We start from the raw sequence: 18,799 nt of genomic DNA, 5'->3' as shown, positions 1-18,799 counted from the left end.
TAGATTACTGTATGTATATTATATCTGTGCTTTATAAGATGAAGACAAAAATAGATGTTTTACTACACTTACTAAACAGAATACATTACATTACATTCATTTGGCAGATGTTTTTGTCCAAATTGAATTACAATATTTGCATTCAACTTTCATAGCATATGCAAAGAGGACTGAATAAAAGCACTGTTGAACAAAAATACAGATATTTTACCTAGAAATATATTCACTGTGAGGACTAATCCTCAGTCAGGCCAATCATTCTTATCTACAAGAGCTACACATGAGAATTTATACAGCTACAAATACTTGAGAATTTGATTGCTTGGTCATATTTCAGAAACACACATTTGATCCTCTCACTGCCCATGCAGTCCATATTGGTCTGACCTTAGCCATGCAGTATCTCAAGGCATTATGAAGTTGACCCTCTCTTGTGTTTGGTTCTGGAATCACAGTGTTTATCTATTAATCCGTCTCTGGCACAGCACACGTGCTGGGGCGCCTTTGTCTGCTGCTTGAGGGCCTGATAAATCATGCCTGGGGTGGAGCTGTCAGCAGGGAGAGGAAGTGTGAGGGAGCACACAGGGGTTAGCGCTGAGGAATGATGCCATTTCAGCATGCGCCACAGTATCGCCACCGCATAAATTAGACTCTGCTGAACAAGTGACGGTGGACTCTGCAGGAGATAGATGAGTTCTGACACACACACACGTGCTGCCACACTTGTAAGTATAGGTACTACAGAGATGGAGATGGTGGAGTTTAAAGATAGGGAGAAGTTTAGAATAAGAGCAGCAAATAAATTGTTTTATGAAACTTTAGTAAGTGGGTTTTTAAAATGCAGATCAGAATTGTAAGCTATTTCTGGGGGAATAGACCCCACAACAATCAGCACAAGCAGCACTCCGACAGTATTTTCCTGACCTTGAAATCTGCTTTGACTGTGTGGCCGTGCATAGTGCACAGGTGGGAGCAGAGGCACAAAATGGGTGAGCCTCATTCAAATGAGGCAGTGCAAAGTGAGTTGTTGAGTATTTTGTGGAAAATTGGTCTTAGAATTGATGTCTCAGAGCCACATCTGTTTCTGGCGCATTGTCACTCCACTGTCTGGTGATTTTGTCAATAACGGCAAACTAAATACTTGTTGCAAATGCACATCAATAATAGAATAATGCTTCAAATGAAAACTATTTTAATTAAACACTCTCTAACTAGTAGATGTGCTTAAATCGGCATTAAAAAAAAGTTCAACGTGGTCAAAGCAGTGTTGCATTGATCTTTAAAGTAACATCAGTGCTTCTTCTATTATCTGTTATACACAGCTGCTTTATACTGTATGAAAAGCTTCTCCTTCAGTTCATTAAATCCTCGCAGCCATCTGAAGGCAGCAGGACTAATATTTTGATAAATCTACAGCCTCCTGATTTGAGTAGTACCTCACTAGAGTGCAGTGTCATTACGCACAGCCGTCCACTGTGTGTACCTTGATTAAATCACCTGCGCTTGCACAATTTAAATTAGGGTCCTTAGAGTGGAGTTGATGCTTCAGCCATAAACATGGAGTCATATTTAAATACATGAGCACAAAACACACACATAAATCAGAAGTTGAAGGCCTATTGCCGGAGCATTACTAAATTAATAGATGTAAATATAGACCATATTTCCTGTGAGTGTTTTCACCATGAGATCGTGTTGTATGTTAGGATGAAGAGTTGCGGGGTAACATAACTCTCATCTCATGTATCAGTGATGAATTGTTTCCTTTCTAATATCCCGTAGTTGATTTTTATGAATAGTTGATTGTTAGTCTCCGATTAATTCCTTTGCTGCTTTAAATGGTGCATGAGTGGGAGCGCTGTGTCTCTGATATCATTAGAAATGTAGTTTACACTCATTGTTCACATCTTGTCTAGTCTGATTTCCTGGGGTGTAGAGAGCCAACATAGACACACACAATATATTCATACATACACTCACATATTCAGTCTTGAACATGCCAAACAAGGTTACTTTTGGGGTTCCTGCACTCATGCAGCACACTAATTGAAGAATCATACATCCACATAAATAACAGCTCAAGGTCTTATTCACTCTTTTGCAGCTATTACACCTCTATTATACAGTCTTACTCTCATTTTTTTATTTTGCATCAAAGATTAGATTCAGACTGAAAACTGAGGTGAAAAGTTGCTGTATAATATTATAATGTATGATCTGTGTATGCAGGTCTCTTTCACACACAGTACACTATTTGTGTAACCTGTTAAATATTTGCAATGCAAAGTGTAATTTGACTGTTTATAAAGGGTCCCTGGCACATATCAGCAGCTCACCTGTTTTTCCCCCACTAACTAAAGCATTTTCTTAGCTTGCAGCATTGCAAGAGGACCTCGTCTGCTGTAAATTGTGGTGGTCAGTGTTGACTTGGGGTAGAAAACACAGCAACCTTTGGATGCATCTGAACATAAAATCTGGTTAAAATGATCTGTTCCTTTTTTAAAGAATCATTTTTTTGGTAGAAATCTCTATATAGTCCACAAAGCATTCCAAAGCCAGTGTGACCAAAAATCCCCCTTAATCTGTGGAGTAAAAACTGACATGGACAAAATATCAGGCCATTAAATTTTTTAAATGGTGGCCTGCATGTCAGTCTGTTGGCTGTTAGTGCTAGAAGGAACTCAGATGAAAAGGAGCCTTGTATTAAGGGTATGCCCCTTCATCTATGCACTCTTCCTCGCTCAATTTCGTCCTGTCTCTTACACTATGCTCCCTTTTTCTCGCTTTCTCTTACACAGTTTTTTTTTTCTGTCTTTCAAACTCTGTTGTATTTCGAACAAGATGTGTTTTTCCTCCAATTAGGGAGAGGATGAACAGCCCCCAGGCTCATTAAAGTAGCCTGGCTGGATGAACCAACATGAACACACACACACTGGTTTTTGATATGGATGAAACACATTCAGACTCAGTGTGTATAGATCTTAACCACATGTTGTACGCACACTTTCTCTGCTCTAACAAATGCATGACAGCCATAACCACAATACCCTCTCACTACTATGGGAACCATTCATTGGTATAACACCATTGCATCACAATGAATGCAATCATAAATATTTAACACGTAAAACATTAACACATATGACTACATGCTTTTCTCACTGCTCATTGTAAATGGAAATATTAATGTATGGTTGCTTAGTGTACAGTGTACTTTGTATACAATGACTTAAAGTACTGTACAAGACCTGTGCAAATGGACATCTACTAAACACTACTGCCACTTTCAAATTTGGTATCTTAAACAATAAAGCAAAATTAATTTCCAAAGATTTAAAATGTCATTGTTTTTCATTTCCTTAGATACTCCTGGGGCTGTCTCACCAACATTCAATTTGAATATTTTTTTCCAGATATAATTAACACCTTTAATTGCCCATGTGCATTGCATTGTGGAACGTCCGAGTCCATCAACACCATGAATCAAAAAATCTCGCACATTTAGCACGCATCTTTGCGTGTACTCTTTCACAACATGTCACAGACATAAAACCTAGTTGAAATGAGTATGAAGTGTGGAATTGGGACACAGCTCTTGTTTTGACTAATCTCTATCTTGACTAATCTCCAGGTGTTCCTGTCTCACCTCTAAGAGTTATTGAGGATTTCAATGATTGGATAATGTTTTATACAAAGTAATCCTCTATTAGATTAACAGTTAAGTCATTCATCCTCTGTGATGATTCATTTTCTAGCCATCAGTGGGGTTTATCAGAGAATGGGGGAAAAAAAAATGTATTTTGAGTTGCCAGTGTTTTGGATTGAGGAATAGTAGAATAGTAGTCATCATAGTAGGTCTAAATATGCGCAGGGACACAACACATATACAGGATGCAGGCCTGAGTAGGACAAACAAACACTCACTCCTGTCAGACCTTTGTTGCTTTAAACCATCTTTAAGAGGCTTTCAGTCAGAGTGGAAGAGATGGAAAGAGGGAAAAGTTGAGAAGGAAAAGGAATGTACAGAGAGCGGCATGATGGGTGAGAGAGCAGTAGAGAGCATAGATAGGGAGAAAGAGAGTGAGAGGGGGGGGTGCTTCCTTTCTCCCCCAGATGGCCACGCTTGGCTGAGCCACATAATGCGTGCTCAACAGTATAAGTCTGCAAAGGGCCTGCATCCATAGATCATTGTGAAGTGGCATGTGACCTATAAAAAAAAAAAAAACGCTGCCTGCTCCCTGCATGTTCACTGTGTCAGCAGAAAAAAAACAGAACAACAAAACAGCGGGATCGCAATAAATTCCCTCACTCTTCTCTTCTCTTCTCATCCTTGATTCATTGCTCACTGCCTGCCGTTCTTTTCTCCCTTTGCCTGTCCTTCTCTTCATGTTCTTATAAAAATAGTCGCCACCATCCCGTCTTCTCTCATTCTCTCGCATGCTGCATCTCCTTGTGTCTGTCCTTCTCCCTCCTCTGTTTCCTCTTACAATGCTTTCTATAAGCACAGGGTGAAGTAATGTCTTTAACCTCCCCCCAAAACATGGATGAGAAAATTACAAGGTCGCCTGTAAGTCCCTGACAGGCCACGGCCATCCCCTCATCCCTTCTGCTAATGATCATTAATTACATGTCATTAACTAACATGCCACGGGCTATTCTTCCACATTTGTCATGTGCTATCGACTTCACATTCTGAATTCACTCCAATTAATTAGATTATTCTACCCGGCCGCTGCTGTTTCTTTGAGTCTTTTTCTTGATCTCTCTTGTGGTCCTCCCAACACATGTGCTCATCCCTTCCTTGTTTCAGCTTCTTTTAAAAGGAACTCTTCCAATATGACATTCTGCCCCCCACCCCTCCCTCCCCATGCTCATTTTTCATGTTATCGACTCTCTCTTCTATTTTGTTCTGTGTTTGACCAACCTTTGAATGGTGTTGTCTCCTGTGCTGGCCATCTCCATCCCTCCTCCTCCTGATTGTGGAGCTTAATCAGTGGCTGGCTGCTGCTGCTGCTGCTGATGAGTCAGTCTAGGCCACATCCTCAGGAAGCGAAAGGCTAGTGGATTCATTAAGAGCATACAAACTGTCCCCCCTTCCCTCCCCACTTCACCCCACTCCATCCACATATCCGCTATGCTGCTTGCTGGCTGGCTCACTAATTAAATCTCCATACATGATACCACTTGGTAAAGGTCAGAATCCATCACAATATCATTATTCTGTGATTAAACAAGTGTCTCCTGCTTCCTTTACCAAACTCTGCTGGCTGGCCTTCGCCTGAAAACACAGAAACACTGAGTTGGGAGCCTTAATTTCTCTCCCTTGTTATTTTTATCTTTTGTCTAGTTACTAGGGTGGGTACATCTAGCTACATCAAGTGCATTTCCAATCATATATGTATGAAGTTAATCATAGTTATAGTTTTTGTTGAAAAACCCAGTGGTTTAAGAATATTCAAATATTTTACTTTTGTAAAAACACAATGTAATACAAGTTACAAGTAAAAATCTTGTATTCAGAATCTGACTAAAGTAAAAGTACATGAATATTATCAGTGAAATGTACTTAATGTGTGGAAAGTATTTCTTATGCAGAAAATGGCCCCTGTTGGTGTCATATTATTACATATGCATTGTGTCCAAACTTTTGACTGTTACTGTATGTAATATGATAATTGTTACAGTTGCATTAATGTCTGAGCAGCATTTTAATGTTGTAGTTGTAATAGAGCTCATTTTAACTACTTAATGTATTGTTGGGTAGTTCAGTACTACAGTACTGTAGGTTTACTGTCAACAATCTGTAGTTTGTAATGCATACAGTCCTTTTTTGTCAATTAATGTTTTATCAATTTAATAAAAGCAATTTTGGGTGAAAAATAAGATGGAAAGTAAATGGAAGTAATCATTCCAGAAAGAAATAGATTTTCTTCCTGTACACACTGTAGTGGCAATTAGGGGTTGAATAGCTTATCTAAAACTCCTTTCTCTTTGTGATATTGAATTAATTTTTCAGCTCCTAGTCTGATTTGTGAGTTTCCTATTTTTTTCTATCTTTGCATCTCTTAAACTTGCGTCTTGGCTCTGATGATCTTCTACCTTCTTTCTCTCCTGGCTCCACTTTAGTGATGTCTGTTTCATTCCACAATCGTCATGCTGTTTCTCCTGATTTGATTGTTTTCTCTAACCAATATTTATTATCTGTTGTAGCTGCTCAGCTAAGGGTTGGCAGGTGCGAGCATCGGCAAACATGAATTTACAAAATATCACAGGCTTATTAAAGCCTGCCTCCTGACATTGAAACCTGCCAACAGAACATGCAGATATATCAACTTTGTTTCAGGCACACCCTGGGAAGTGTCTGTATGGCTCCATACACACTCTAATATACACAGATTTGCCAGCTTTGTTTTATATGAATGCCCACACGCTATAACTCACCATCATTCCCCATTTTGCATTCTATAACTGCACTGATCTGTTAAGATTGATGGCATATCTTCCCTGAGATGGCATCACTGTCAGGCATTGAAGCAGCTGTGTGTGTGTGCGTGCCCGTATATTCGTGCACCACTTTCTTCAGTCCTAATCATTGTGACTGGTTTTCGAAACAGTCCCCAAGGCGCCATACAAAGGGGAAGTTAAATCTACATGGTGACAGCTCTTGTACTCCACGTCGACACTCGTGCATTCAAACTGAATTTTGAGCACAATTCAGTCATGCTGCAAAAAAATGCTCTCTTGGAATACCCTGCAGATGCTTTGACAAAGCAGCAAAGAGCACTGAACCCCAGCAATCAGAAACAGAATCACAATGGCTACTGCTCTTACCAAGACCGTGAACTGCACATTTGATTTTTTTCAGTTTAACCAGTTTTCTTTCACAGGAATAATATTCTTGTTTATCATGGAATGAACATTGTTTCCTTTTTTTTCATAAGACATGTTATTATGCTTGTCCTTGCTAGATGCTACGTTTTTAAGTCTATATGTTGAGTTCTCTTGCCAACCATTCATCTCAATCCCACACTGACCTACCGAAAACTAGTTGCCCTTGAATTAATTTCTCGCTATACATTTCATCCTAGAAATGTTATACTGTTTCTTGCGCTCCCAGAAATATTTTTGCTCATTTGCAATCAGCAGTAATTATGTGTTTATGAGAATATCTGACAAACAGGGCTTTGCATTTCCTATCTCTGTCTCTCTCTTTCTGTTTCTGCCTGAGATGGGCATCTAAAAGCAGAAGAGCCCTCATATGGCTAAATTGTTATAAGGTTGGAGAGTTAAAGATGGCAGTTTTTGTGAGGAGATAAACCAGAAAATCCTCTATTGAGACAGGAAATAACAGTCAGACGCTTGTGATGGGATAAGGAAACAAAACGAAAGGTGAAACTTACAGGAGAGTTCAAACAAGGTTGGCATAGTATTTTTAGTGAAGGGTGAATTGTGCATTGCACATCTCACTGAGTGTGCGAGTCTAATCCATGGTGTGTGTGATGGTTTGTTCTGTCATGCGTTGCTATGTGTGATGGAGGGCACCGTGGATCAGTAGTCAGACAGACTACGTCTTGGCACAGTAGTGGTCCAGCTGATACACGCACCACACACACTTACACACAAACACTGTCACTGTCATAGTGAAGTCATGAACAGTTTACATAACTGTTGGCACAACTGTAGTTCCAACATATGAGGTTACTAGAAAACTTGGTGTATTGAGAAGATCATAACAACAAAGTTTTGACCACCATATTTGCTGCAAATAACTGTTACAACAGTATATGATCTCTAGTTTTTGTCAATATTTGTATTTAGTAGATACAGTTGTGCTCATAAGTTTACATACCCAGGCAGAATTTGTAAGATGTGTACCATTCATAGTGTCTATAGCTGTGGCCATCACTCCAAATAACTTTGTTCCAGATGTTTTGAGGCTGTGCTGTTTGGCATATTGTAAGCGGGGTGTTTTATGGCATTGGGACAGTAATGGCTTTTTTCTGGCAACTTGACCACGCAGCCCATTTTTGTTCAAGTACCCCCTTATTGTGCATCTTGAAACAACCACATGTAACTTTCAGCTGAAGTTGCATGTGGGTTTTTCTTTGCAACCTGAACAATTTTCCTGGCACTTGTGGCTGAAATCTTTGTTGGTCTACCTGACTATGGCTCGGTATCAACAGAACCCTTAATTTTCCACTTCTTTATCAGAGCTTGAACACTACTGATTGGCATTTTCAAATTTATAGAAGTTCAACTCCCTCTTCTTGCAGGTCCTTTGACAGTTCTTTTGCTTTCCCCATGGCTCAGTATCCAGTAAAGTCAGAGCAGCCCTAGACGAAATGTGCATGGGTCTCTCAAGAGCTAAGAAACGCATTGACTATTTATACACAGACACTAATTACAATCAAACAAGTCACAGGTGTGGAAACTTACTCTTCATAGTCATTTAAACCTGCATGTGTCAACTTCTGTGTATATTATCAAATCAAACATTCAAAGGTATGTAAACTTTTGATCAGGGCCATTTGGGTGATGTCAGGTATCATAATAATTTAAAAAGGGCACACACAGTTATGTGAAAATAAATGACCTCACCTGACCACTATCCCTAAATATAAGTTTTCAGCATGATCAGTCATATCTTCCAAAAAATGGCCAATATTTCACAAATACTACCACGGTATCTAAACTCATAAACACAACTGTATGCATGCTTCCCCAGTGTTAGTATCAATGTCATTGTTGCTAATCTAACCATACAAAACTCTTTTGCTAATATTTTACTTAAAGCTACTTTGATCTAGCCAAACAAACATAGAACATATTCTTTATACACCAGATGATGCTGTGGTTTGAAAGGTAGCTGATCTATTGGAGCATAGAAATGTAGTAGACATATTGTTCGGCACAATCCTGATTATTTCAGGACTGCTGTAACAGTTCCAGTTCATTGTGCAAACCTCTAGCTAAGTGCAATTGGACTGAACATCATCTGGACTTGTATATTATTACTATTGATTTAGAATAACAGTCCATTTTCTATTGTTGTTGAAGGCCCTGCTTTGTCTTTGGTAAACATTTTGTAGCAAATTGTATCTGGGGAGACACAAACATTTAATACAGAAAGCGAAGTAAAATTGTCTTCATTCAAACTTATTTTTCTCCTGCCATATACTAGTACAATAAGAGTAATAACTTGAGGTAAATATTCTACACGTAGGAATAAACAAATCAGTATAGAGCAAATTATACCTTTAAAGGATTAGTGCTGACATACAATCATTTTGAAGTAAACATTCCCTCGCATATCTTGATGTATAGCTAAAGTAATGAAAGCCGTTTTAGCAGCTGCTTTACTCCAAAGTGACTCACTGTTGCTGCAGGAGTCATAGAGCCAATGTTTTATTATAGTGAAATTGAATGTTGACATTATATCTTGCAATAAACACTACAAACCCACTTAGTCATGACATAATTCTCTAGTGCCGCCAATCATCCTGGCAGGTCAGTCGTTTAGCACAGTAGGGTTGGAGGAAAATACGGGATACCTAAATGGCTAATTATACAAAGAGCAGGCAACCAGGATACTTTTTCATTTTACTTCTCTAGTGTTAAGTTTTTCTTTTGATGGGGATGTTCAGTGCTACACTAAAACAAGCTAATCATATACATCTAATGCTACATGAGTACTTTTTATTAGACAAAACAAAGTGCAGAATCAGCGTATTAAAAAGGGATGAAGAAAGTCATTGTAACTGCCACATGCTTTATAATAACTCATTAAAAATAGCTAGAAGTGCAAGAAAGTGGACTCTTTGGAGCTTTTATGGTTGAGCGGCAACATGAAGCGAAATATCTGTGGTTTAATGTGTGTCATTAACTTTGTGAACTCGCAGCCAATGGAACGGGCCCTCACAACAGTGCAAGCCCAGATTAGGCCATACATCAGAGAGCGTTGGAGAGCGGATCTCTTTCAGTCCCCACTAATCGCATTGAGCAACTCTCCCTCTTTCGCGTGCGCCCACTGCCCCCTCTCTTTCTCTCCACTCTGTATCTGCTGATCCCTCTGCACAGTCCAGAAGAGAGCTCTCTTTGTGCTGGTGCTGGCAGGCAGACAGAAGCAGAGAGATGGATACGGCTGAGAGTGACCTGATTCTGCCTCAGTGCCTGGCCTCTGTCCAAATACAGAGACTCTGCTCTCCTGTCCCTCTGTCTTTAGGGAGGAACCCTCCATCTTTTTCTTTTGTTGTTGCGCTGCGGGACGCTGGCCGAAATAGTTGCCAGACCTGGGCTGGAATAGAGTTTGAGTTTGCAGTTTCAACTCCTTTGAGTGGTTTGAGTCATTATTATATTTATCAAGCAGTTCTTCTGATTTTGTACACACATTCACATGTGTACAACTTAAGAGTATCAGTACAACTAATAGTTTGTCTTCTTCATGTACTTGCAGCACCCAGGAAGTGAGAAGTTTGGAGGCATTTAGCCTTGTTTTATTGTTGGTCTTATTTTTTCCCTTTTTTATGTGCTCATAAAAAAATGAATGAGTAAAAAAATTCCATAATCCTACAAAATATGTGCAGCCACTGATTTGTTTGTACCTACATTAAAATCTTGAATCAGAATTGACTTTAATTTGGATGCATGTTGAAGGTAATCTGTCATCACTGTTAGTAAACTGCCAAAATGGGTAGCAGTTCTCAGTGATGTGTAAAACAAATCTATCGGTGCAGTGGCCAGGACTTTGTTCTTAGCTGCGCATATTTTGGAAATTGTGCAACGCTTCTTAATTTGTGTTTATACACAAGTTAAGATCAAATCTATGTGTAAAACCACAATGTCTAAATGAATCCAGTGTTTGCCTGTGTTTGAACAACTGGAAAAGCATTGGCTATTGGAAGTTAAGACAGAAACAGTTGAGAGCGAAAGCAGCTGTGAGAAATGGTAACCATACGGTATGTGTTTGAAAGTGCAGTAATGAGATAGGTTGAAAGAAAAGGGGCATAAAAAGTGACACAAGCAGTCACATCAGTGTCTTATTGGCAGACAATGTCAAGGGCTACATTGATATTATTCGGTATTCTGACTAGAGGCGTCTGTGGCATCACAGCTACAAATGTCATGTTTTGGTGGTGGTATAATGAAAATGTGTCTGCTTCCTGAAAGGGCTGACAGACAGAGAATATATTTCATTAGATTGCAGAATGCGGGACAGAGATGGCGGGTGTGATTGGCAACCAGTAGAAATAATACAGCATGTGTCAGTGACGAGAGATGAAAACACACACATTTTCACACATATGAAAACATCCTTCTCTTGCACATGCATCAACTCTTACTCATGCAGACGCAAACATGTTGACAGAAACACACACAGATAATCTGAAGTGATGATTAATTATGAAAATGCTCTTGAGAAAAATGGTAGCACCTTTTACTATCTTTTAAGGAAGCATTCAATCACTGAGGCCCCAAATACCACAAAGTCCTCCATTTTGCTTCTGATAGACCCTGTTAACCTTTGAACCCTGGGACAATGAGGCTCCTTTATAATTGATAGCAACATAGAGAAGGTGTTTCTTACTGTCACAAAAAGAAGTAATATTAACAAAGGCATAGAAAAGCAGCTTTACTGGTGACTGCAGAAAGCATACAGTAAGTGGATACTGGTGGAGATTAGTGTTGTCATTGCACCAGAAAGGAAGGGGAATTTACTTGATTATTAATCATTTTCTCAGAGGATGAAGGGCAAGTTAGCAGGAAGAATAACATTGCAAACCAGAGTGATATTTCACGGTTAGTTTACGGAGTGACCCTGGTTCTCATCAGAACACCATTAGTCTAGTAGCCAGCCAACACGCAACTTGTAGGACAGACAGTGCATTCTTGACAGCATCTCATTCTGAAAAGGTCAGTGGGGAAAAGGCAAGGAGAGAGCAGAGAATTGGAGGAAAAATTGTCCACTTAAATATGTTTTTGTTGTGCGCCAATGTTCATCTTTGTTTACTCTCTTTGGCATCTCGGTCTTGCTCTGTTATCTATCATCTCTCCTTCCTCCATTTGTCTTTGTTCTTGCTTCTTGTCCTCATCTCAATCCTCTAACCATATGACATGATCTTGACCCAAATTCAGGTCATCTCTATTGATCATTCATACCACTTCATATAACCCCATGTTATAGCCTAAAGCTCATTGTGGCCCAGACAAGCCATGTTCCATTTGTCTAATGAAAGCAGACCCCACATTTCCTCTGTGGCTCAGTCTGAGGCTTCTGATGATGATGGCCTTTACTGAAAGGTTGTGAGGAGACACTCGGTGCGTGCAGGATTGATCGAGAGCCCAGGGGGTGCACTTCTAGGAAGAAAAACGGAAAATAAGACATGAACTAAAAGACCCTCTGCCCCCCCCCCCCAGAGTATCCCACCTCTGACAGCTCACACCACTAAGCAACTGTAGATTTGAAATGGTTCGATAGATTTTAAGCCAAATGAAAGACAAGATTTTGTCCGTGCATGTTCATCGCCTCCCTCTGAAACACAGTGTTATTGGTTGGATGTTAGGATTCTCCTGAGTGAGGCCCAGGAAATTTGCCATCACATAAAAGTTTAATTTTGCCATGTTTTGGACAAATATGAAATTTTGCCTTATCCGACACCCTTCATTTGGTGTTAAACAATAATATTAATTTCAACCAACTTGGTTTATAATGAAATATTATCAGCCTGTTTGTGCCCCGTCATCATATTAGGCCAATACTGTTCATAATGTATTACAAGGGCTTCATTTAAACATTGACATTAAGGCTTTTTATCAGGTCATTACAGTAATGTGTAGGTTTCATAACTCATTCCCACTATCTCATCTAACTACTGACAGTTTCTGTGCATTTTTGAAAGAATGTCAAGGTAGCGTCAACTGCCAAGACTTTTCTCCCAACAGTAACCCGCCACGTCGCTAAGCTATTAATCAAGCAACGCCTTCTTCAGTCCTTAGCCAAGTGTTTCAAATCCATCCATACACACAGAATAATGACCAATCCCCAGCACCATTATTCTCTTATCAAAACCCATAAGTCATCCTGCCCACCATGACTGGTATGAATATCCTCCCTTGGCAAGATAAAACACATGCGTACAAACACAAAATGTAGAGACGTACAAAACATGAAACACACCCATCTGTATAATCACAAAATCACAGTAGCATGTCCACACAGAAAGCATAACAGATGAACCTTCATCCGTAGCTGTATTTCTCCCCATTCTGTTTTTTTTTATATATATTTAGATGCATTGTAGTGATTTGCTTTAGAGCCGTGTAACGGTGCAGTGCTTTTTTTTTTTTCTGCACTCGGTTCACTTTGAATCATTTCACATTGAATATCTTGCCGCACTGGCATTTCTGCAGTTGCTGTTGCGTTGGGTGGACGGTGGGGAATTGTGCCTGACAGAGCAGCCTCTGGCACTATTACAGTGCTAGAGCCTGACTGCAGTCTTCTTCCATCTTCATCTCTCTCTTACTCGTTTCCACGTTTGCTTCTTCTTACATGCGGATCAGCAGATGCACACATGCATACAAATGCTCACACCATCTTTTCTCACTCACATACAAAATGTTTCTCTTTTCTTGACCCAGCCCCTATCCATATCTGTCTCACAGAAATATACTCACACTCAGAGACAATTATTGATTTTTGGTCTTATTAATTTTGATCTGGGAAAAAAAACATGCTTAATACTTCTAACAGACTCTCTGTCTATCTTACCCTAAATCTTCCTCTCTGAGGACCTCTGTGGCGTACAGCTCTATTCAAAAATTGACACAAAAACTCCTCAAGTGTTGGCCAGTGCTGTTCCTGTCATCTCACAGTAAATCTAGAGTTGCAAAAATGTGTGGGTGTAGTATTTGTGACGGAAACGGAATCATATTTTTGTTTTACTTATCCCTCTTCTTCTCCACTGCAGCTCTTGACCATTGACGACGACTTCTGCGGCCTCGACATGAACGCGCCATTGGGTGTGTCTGAGATGGTGCGTGGCAAGCCTCTTTTCTCCGACGCCGTTGACAAAATGACCTCCGTCATCGCCTACGTCTACAAGAACCACTCACTGGTCTTCGTGGGCACAAAGAGTGGACGAGTGAAGAAGGTAAGGAGAAACGCAGGGCTTGGGGCATAGAGCATGGAGGACAGGAGCGATGGCTGAAATTGACCGAGGCAGAGATATGGTTTCTCTCTGTTAGGATGTGGAGCAAGGGCTGGGAATTGGGGACTGCTGGATTGGAGGAAGGATAGTAGTAGTAAGGCAGATTGACTTTCAGGCAAATCAGCTGAGTCGGCTGTATTTGCAGGAGGAGGAGGTATGTGTGTGTGCATGAAAGAGAGGGAGAGAGAAAGGACGTGTGTGTTACTGTGTAGAGAATTTGAGTGTGCATGTATTTTGAGGAAGGGGGATCAGGAGAGCCCCTGAGGGGGTTTTATTCCTAGAGCCAAGCCTATCTGGTATCTCTCAACATCCTCCTCATCCACTGCACCATATATCATACATACACTCGTATATACCTAGTATCAGGAGTATCCGCTGTACTTTTCCTTCTCTTTGGACTTGTATAAATTCCAGAGCCCTGGGGGCAGATTGTAGCACACATCAGCATGTTGCAGAACTTGCTAGACAGCACAGATCAGCATGTTGCAGAATCGATTAGACAAAGTTTCTTATCTGTTTCTTGAGGCAAATTGAGGGATCAGAATAGGATGAATTACAGCATTTATTAAGTAATTTGTGTCACTGCATTACACTGCGTTAGCACAAGAGCCTATTTGAGTCACATCTGTTTGTTTTTTATAATTTTGCCAATTTTGTCTGCTAGTTTAATAATGTAGTAGGAGGGAAACTAGATAATTATCACTTCGTTAGTCATTTTGGAAAACAAAAAATGGTTGCTGCTGTCTTTGAAGCTCCTAAAAACCTGTGGAGCTCTTTTTGCAGCTATGAGCGTTGTAGTAGCCGTAGTATTTGCGAACATCTTTGACCATAACTGTCTCTCCCTTGAAAAACATGTCACAGTCTGTGTGACAGCCAAGCCCTTGGCTAAACAAGATTTGTCCCCTCAGAGTTAAACAGCACAGGATAAGCCGGGTTTTGGCGTGTTGTGGCTTCCACCTTTAAACACCCCTCGTGCTCCTGTGCCCTCACCCGTGTGCCAGCCTTTTTCTGGGCTAATGGGATGATGCACTGCTGCTAGGTGTGATAGAAGGGTGGTATTTCCTGTGCTTTTACCCCGTCTCTCTCACTCTCTCACACACAGACACACGCACACACACACATTGTAGGGCCATGACTGAGACTAATTCTGGGGCAGCTAGGGCAGTGAGCCTCACAGGTCTGGGGAAAACAGCATTACACAGAGAGGAGGAAAGAGTGGAGGACGGAGTGACTGGAGGAAGCAGAGGAAGTTGGGGGAGAGAGATTTTTGACAGGGATGAAATATATTCCTGAAATGCATTTCTTAAAGGGAATGAGAGAGTTTAAAGGAGTTTTATGCAGACAGATGAAGGGAGAGGAATGAAAGACAGAGTTGGGAAGTTAAACAAAAATATGACTGTGGCCAGAACAAGCAACTGATGTCGACAGGTCTATCCGTACCAATACACAGGCAAACAGGAGTGTTCATTTTTACATTGTTTGTTATGGTTGATTACTGGCCCCTGCCTGTGTTTGTTGTTGTTTTTGTTGCGCACAGGAGCAGAGCAGTTTAGGCAGCGGTAGGCAGCGTAGGCAGATGTTTCAAACAGAGGAAATATGTAATGATATTTAATACCTACTGCTCATCTGTGACGATGAGTGAGAGTTAGGAAGGGAGAATTTAGTGGCTGTGAGTGCTTAAAGCATTACAAGCTGTTTTCAGGGTGTTATGAATATTGCTTTTGCTTCAGGATGTTAGAAACAAATTTTGTTCCTGGTTATCTTCATGCTTTGCTCCTCCTTTCCCTTGGCCTCTCTCCAGACAGCCCTCTCAAAATCACATATTGCCACTTGAGAGAAACGTGTCTGCAGGATTTTGGCATTGTTCATATTCAAACTCAACATGAATGGAGATCAGATTGTGCCTGTATGGTACTGTATATTCAGGCAAAGAAACCCCACAGACACACACCATCTTTGACAAAAGGTGATCAATATCCTGTCATCACAGGCGTACACACATGCACACACTGCCCCATTACAGCCCCATCCTCCCCTCCCATGTACATACTACTCCTCCCCCGTCGTTAACTGTATACCATTAGATGACATCACAGGCAATAAAAGACAACAACAAGACAATAAAAGGACTGAGCTTCAGTCCACCTCCTTCATCAGTGACTTTATAACCCCTCAGCTAATGGATGTTGATTTATATACACTCCTCCACCTTACTTGTTCCATCCCTCAACCTCCTCCCCCTCCTTTCTCTCAGATCTTCACTCACACTCTCTCTCTTTCACTCTTCCTCTTTCTGAGTGTTATTTATGGACCTGTGACTAACACGTCACCCTGAATAAATATAAGCATTACGGTAAAAGAAAGTGGATGGACTTTAATGCATTGGTGTTTGGGTAAGCTAAATGTTAGTGTTTACAGGGTCACGTTTATGACATCATGAATTTGAGCTGGGCAGGAAGCTCAGTGAATTAAATTCAATTTGCTTGTGAAATTGTTTTATGTAATGGGGGTTAGTATAAAATTTTGCTAGTACAACATGAAGCTTTTGGACCTGAATACAGACTCACACGTGGTTGTACTTCAAGTACTGGTGAGGGCCGTCATTAACATAATTCATTCTCTAGCCCCTAAACCTATCCTTATAAGTACATACTTGACCCCAAATCCTACCTTAACTTCAACCTTAACTAATGAGAGATCAATTGGAAATGTATTTAAACAGTATTTATTATGAAAGCAACAGCGAAAGACTTGGGTGATTAGACTCATCTTCATAAAACGAGATGATATATGAGATGGGACAGGTTTCCTTTGAGTTCCGACGCTGGTGTTGGTGGAGTGACTCTCCTGGAAACATCTAGAGATCATAGTGGTGATGGGGGGATGTAGTGGATTGTGTAGTCAGAGCCTGAAATATGAGCAGAATGATAACTATGTGGGTGTGAGAAAGCAGAAGTGACAGGAGAACTGGAAAGTAAGGTTGTCACAGGAAGAGACAGCAGAGAGTCATCAATAGGAAAGGACATGAGAGAACACGAGCTCTTCCTGCATTGAACTTTGCCACAACCTAATTTATTACCTTAACTCAAACACATATGTAGAACGTCAACCTTTGCCTCAGATGTTGCTGAGTGGCTGTGTCATATAAAGTCTGTGTTGACACAGTCTAAGCTGAATTTCATAACACCCTCCTGTCAGCATAAAACGTGTGAGTGCCATCAAATCAGTACAATGCTGTACATGCCCACAGCTACAGCCATGCCTGCTGTAGCTCTGTCTCTCACAGGACTTAAAACCTTCCCATCACACGGGGCTTATATGATCTGTACACCTCAGTGCCTCTTTTTCACTCTTTTTATTTCCACCACACTCTAGCTCTTTTGAATTGATAGGATGTCTCTTCCTCTCTGCCCTTCACCACACTTCCCACCTCTTTCTCCTCTTATTTCTTTGCTTCCCCTCCCTTTCTCCACCTCTGTTTGCCCTCTCCTTATAATTTCCCTCTTCCTTTCCCTTCATCTCTCTCCCTCCCTTCGTCTGGCCGTCCATGGCTGAGTGGAGTTACTGTGAGAGCTCTTTGATGGCTACCTCCTACCATTGGAAGTGAATGGACCATATGGCTTCTGTCAGCCTGTCTGTTGGCCAGTTTGTGTGTGCGTTGGTCTGTGGCTTAAGAAGGAGATGGAGATGTGATGGAGATAAAAGGCTGTGGCTGGGTAAGGTTTAAACCCATTTACTACAGGTCAGTGCACTGCAGCAGGTCAAGGGGAAAGCCTTAACCCCCTGCAGGCTTTGGTTTAGTTTATGGTCATCTGGTCATGCTACACATTAGCATGAGGTACACATCTCTGCGGACACATACGCATGATACTCAGGCACTGCACATGATTGCATGTACGGAGATGAGCTCAAATGCATGCATCAATGAACATTCACACCAACACCCCAGCCCACGTACACACTGACGGACAAAGGCTGGTCAGGTACCTCCATGGGGCCAAGGATGGAGAGGTGGACTAGGGGACGAGAGGGAGGTGTGGAGGGAAGACGTGTAGAGAAAAAAGAGGGAAGAGATGAGATTGAGGGCCACCTGCAGAGGTGCTAATGCATCTCCCCTCTGTCCGTCCCGATGGGGGAGCATTGGCGCTCAATACAATGAGCAGCTAACCTTGAACTTGACACAGACAGAGGCACAAGAATGAGCAAGGCAAGGCATGCAAAGGAAGTGAGGTCGAAGGAGCTCAGAATAAATGTTTCTGTGTCCTAGATATTACCAGTTTATACAAAGCACTGCCAATGGTAGCGTCTGAAAAAGCAGACACGTGCATGTTTCTTGGTGCCGAGGGGAAAAAGGGAAAGGAAAAAACATCTTTTCTACAGAGCATGTGTCAGTATTTGGCCAAAGGCAAAGAGCAGGGTGTCAGGTTGTGACAGTTTAGTCACCTCTTAACCACTGCCACCACCAAGGGAAGAAGAAGCAGCAAATACACATAAAGGAGAGAAGAGATGGAAGAAAAAAGGAGGAAGGGATCGAAAATATGAGTGAAGAGGAGGCAAGACTGAAATCAGAGGGTAATAGGTGGAAAATTTAGAAA

General features: G+C 41.0%; 1 protein-coding gene across 7 annotated transcripts in view; it reads left to right on the top strand.

Moving 5' to 3' along the window:
* plxna4 (plexin A4) overlaps positions 1–18,799 on the top strand; it is a 240,020-nt gene that overhangs the window by 29,845 nt on the left and 191,376 nt on the right. For all 7 annotated transcript variants that reach the window (XR_006094002.1, XM_042403692.1, XM_042403693.1 and 4 more), the window contains one exon: positions 13,965–14,147. Coding sequence is in view for 6 of the 7 variants with exons in the window: in XM_042403692.1 (XP_042259626.1) it covers positions 13,965–14,147 (183 nt within the window). In the remaining variant the exon portion in view is untranslated. The remainder of the gene's footprint in view (positions 1–13,964; positions 14,148–18,799) is intronic.

This window comes from Thunnus maccoyii, chromosome 23 (assembly GCF_910596095.1).
Source record: "Thunnus maccoyii chromosome 23, fThuMac1.1, whole genome shotgun sequence".
Classification (NCBI taxonomy): Eukaryota; Metazoa; Chordata; class Actinopteri; order Scombriformes; family Scombridae; genus Thunnus; species Thunnus maccoyii.
The sequence above is the reverse complement of the archived record's forward strand: the minus strand, read 5'-3'. Positions and strand labels throughout refer to the sequence as shown.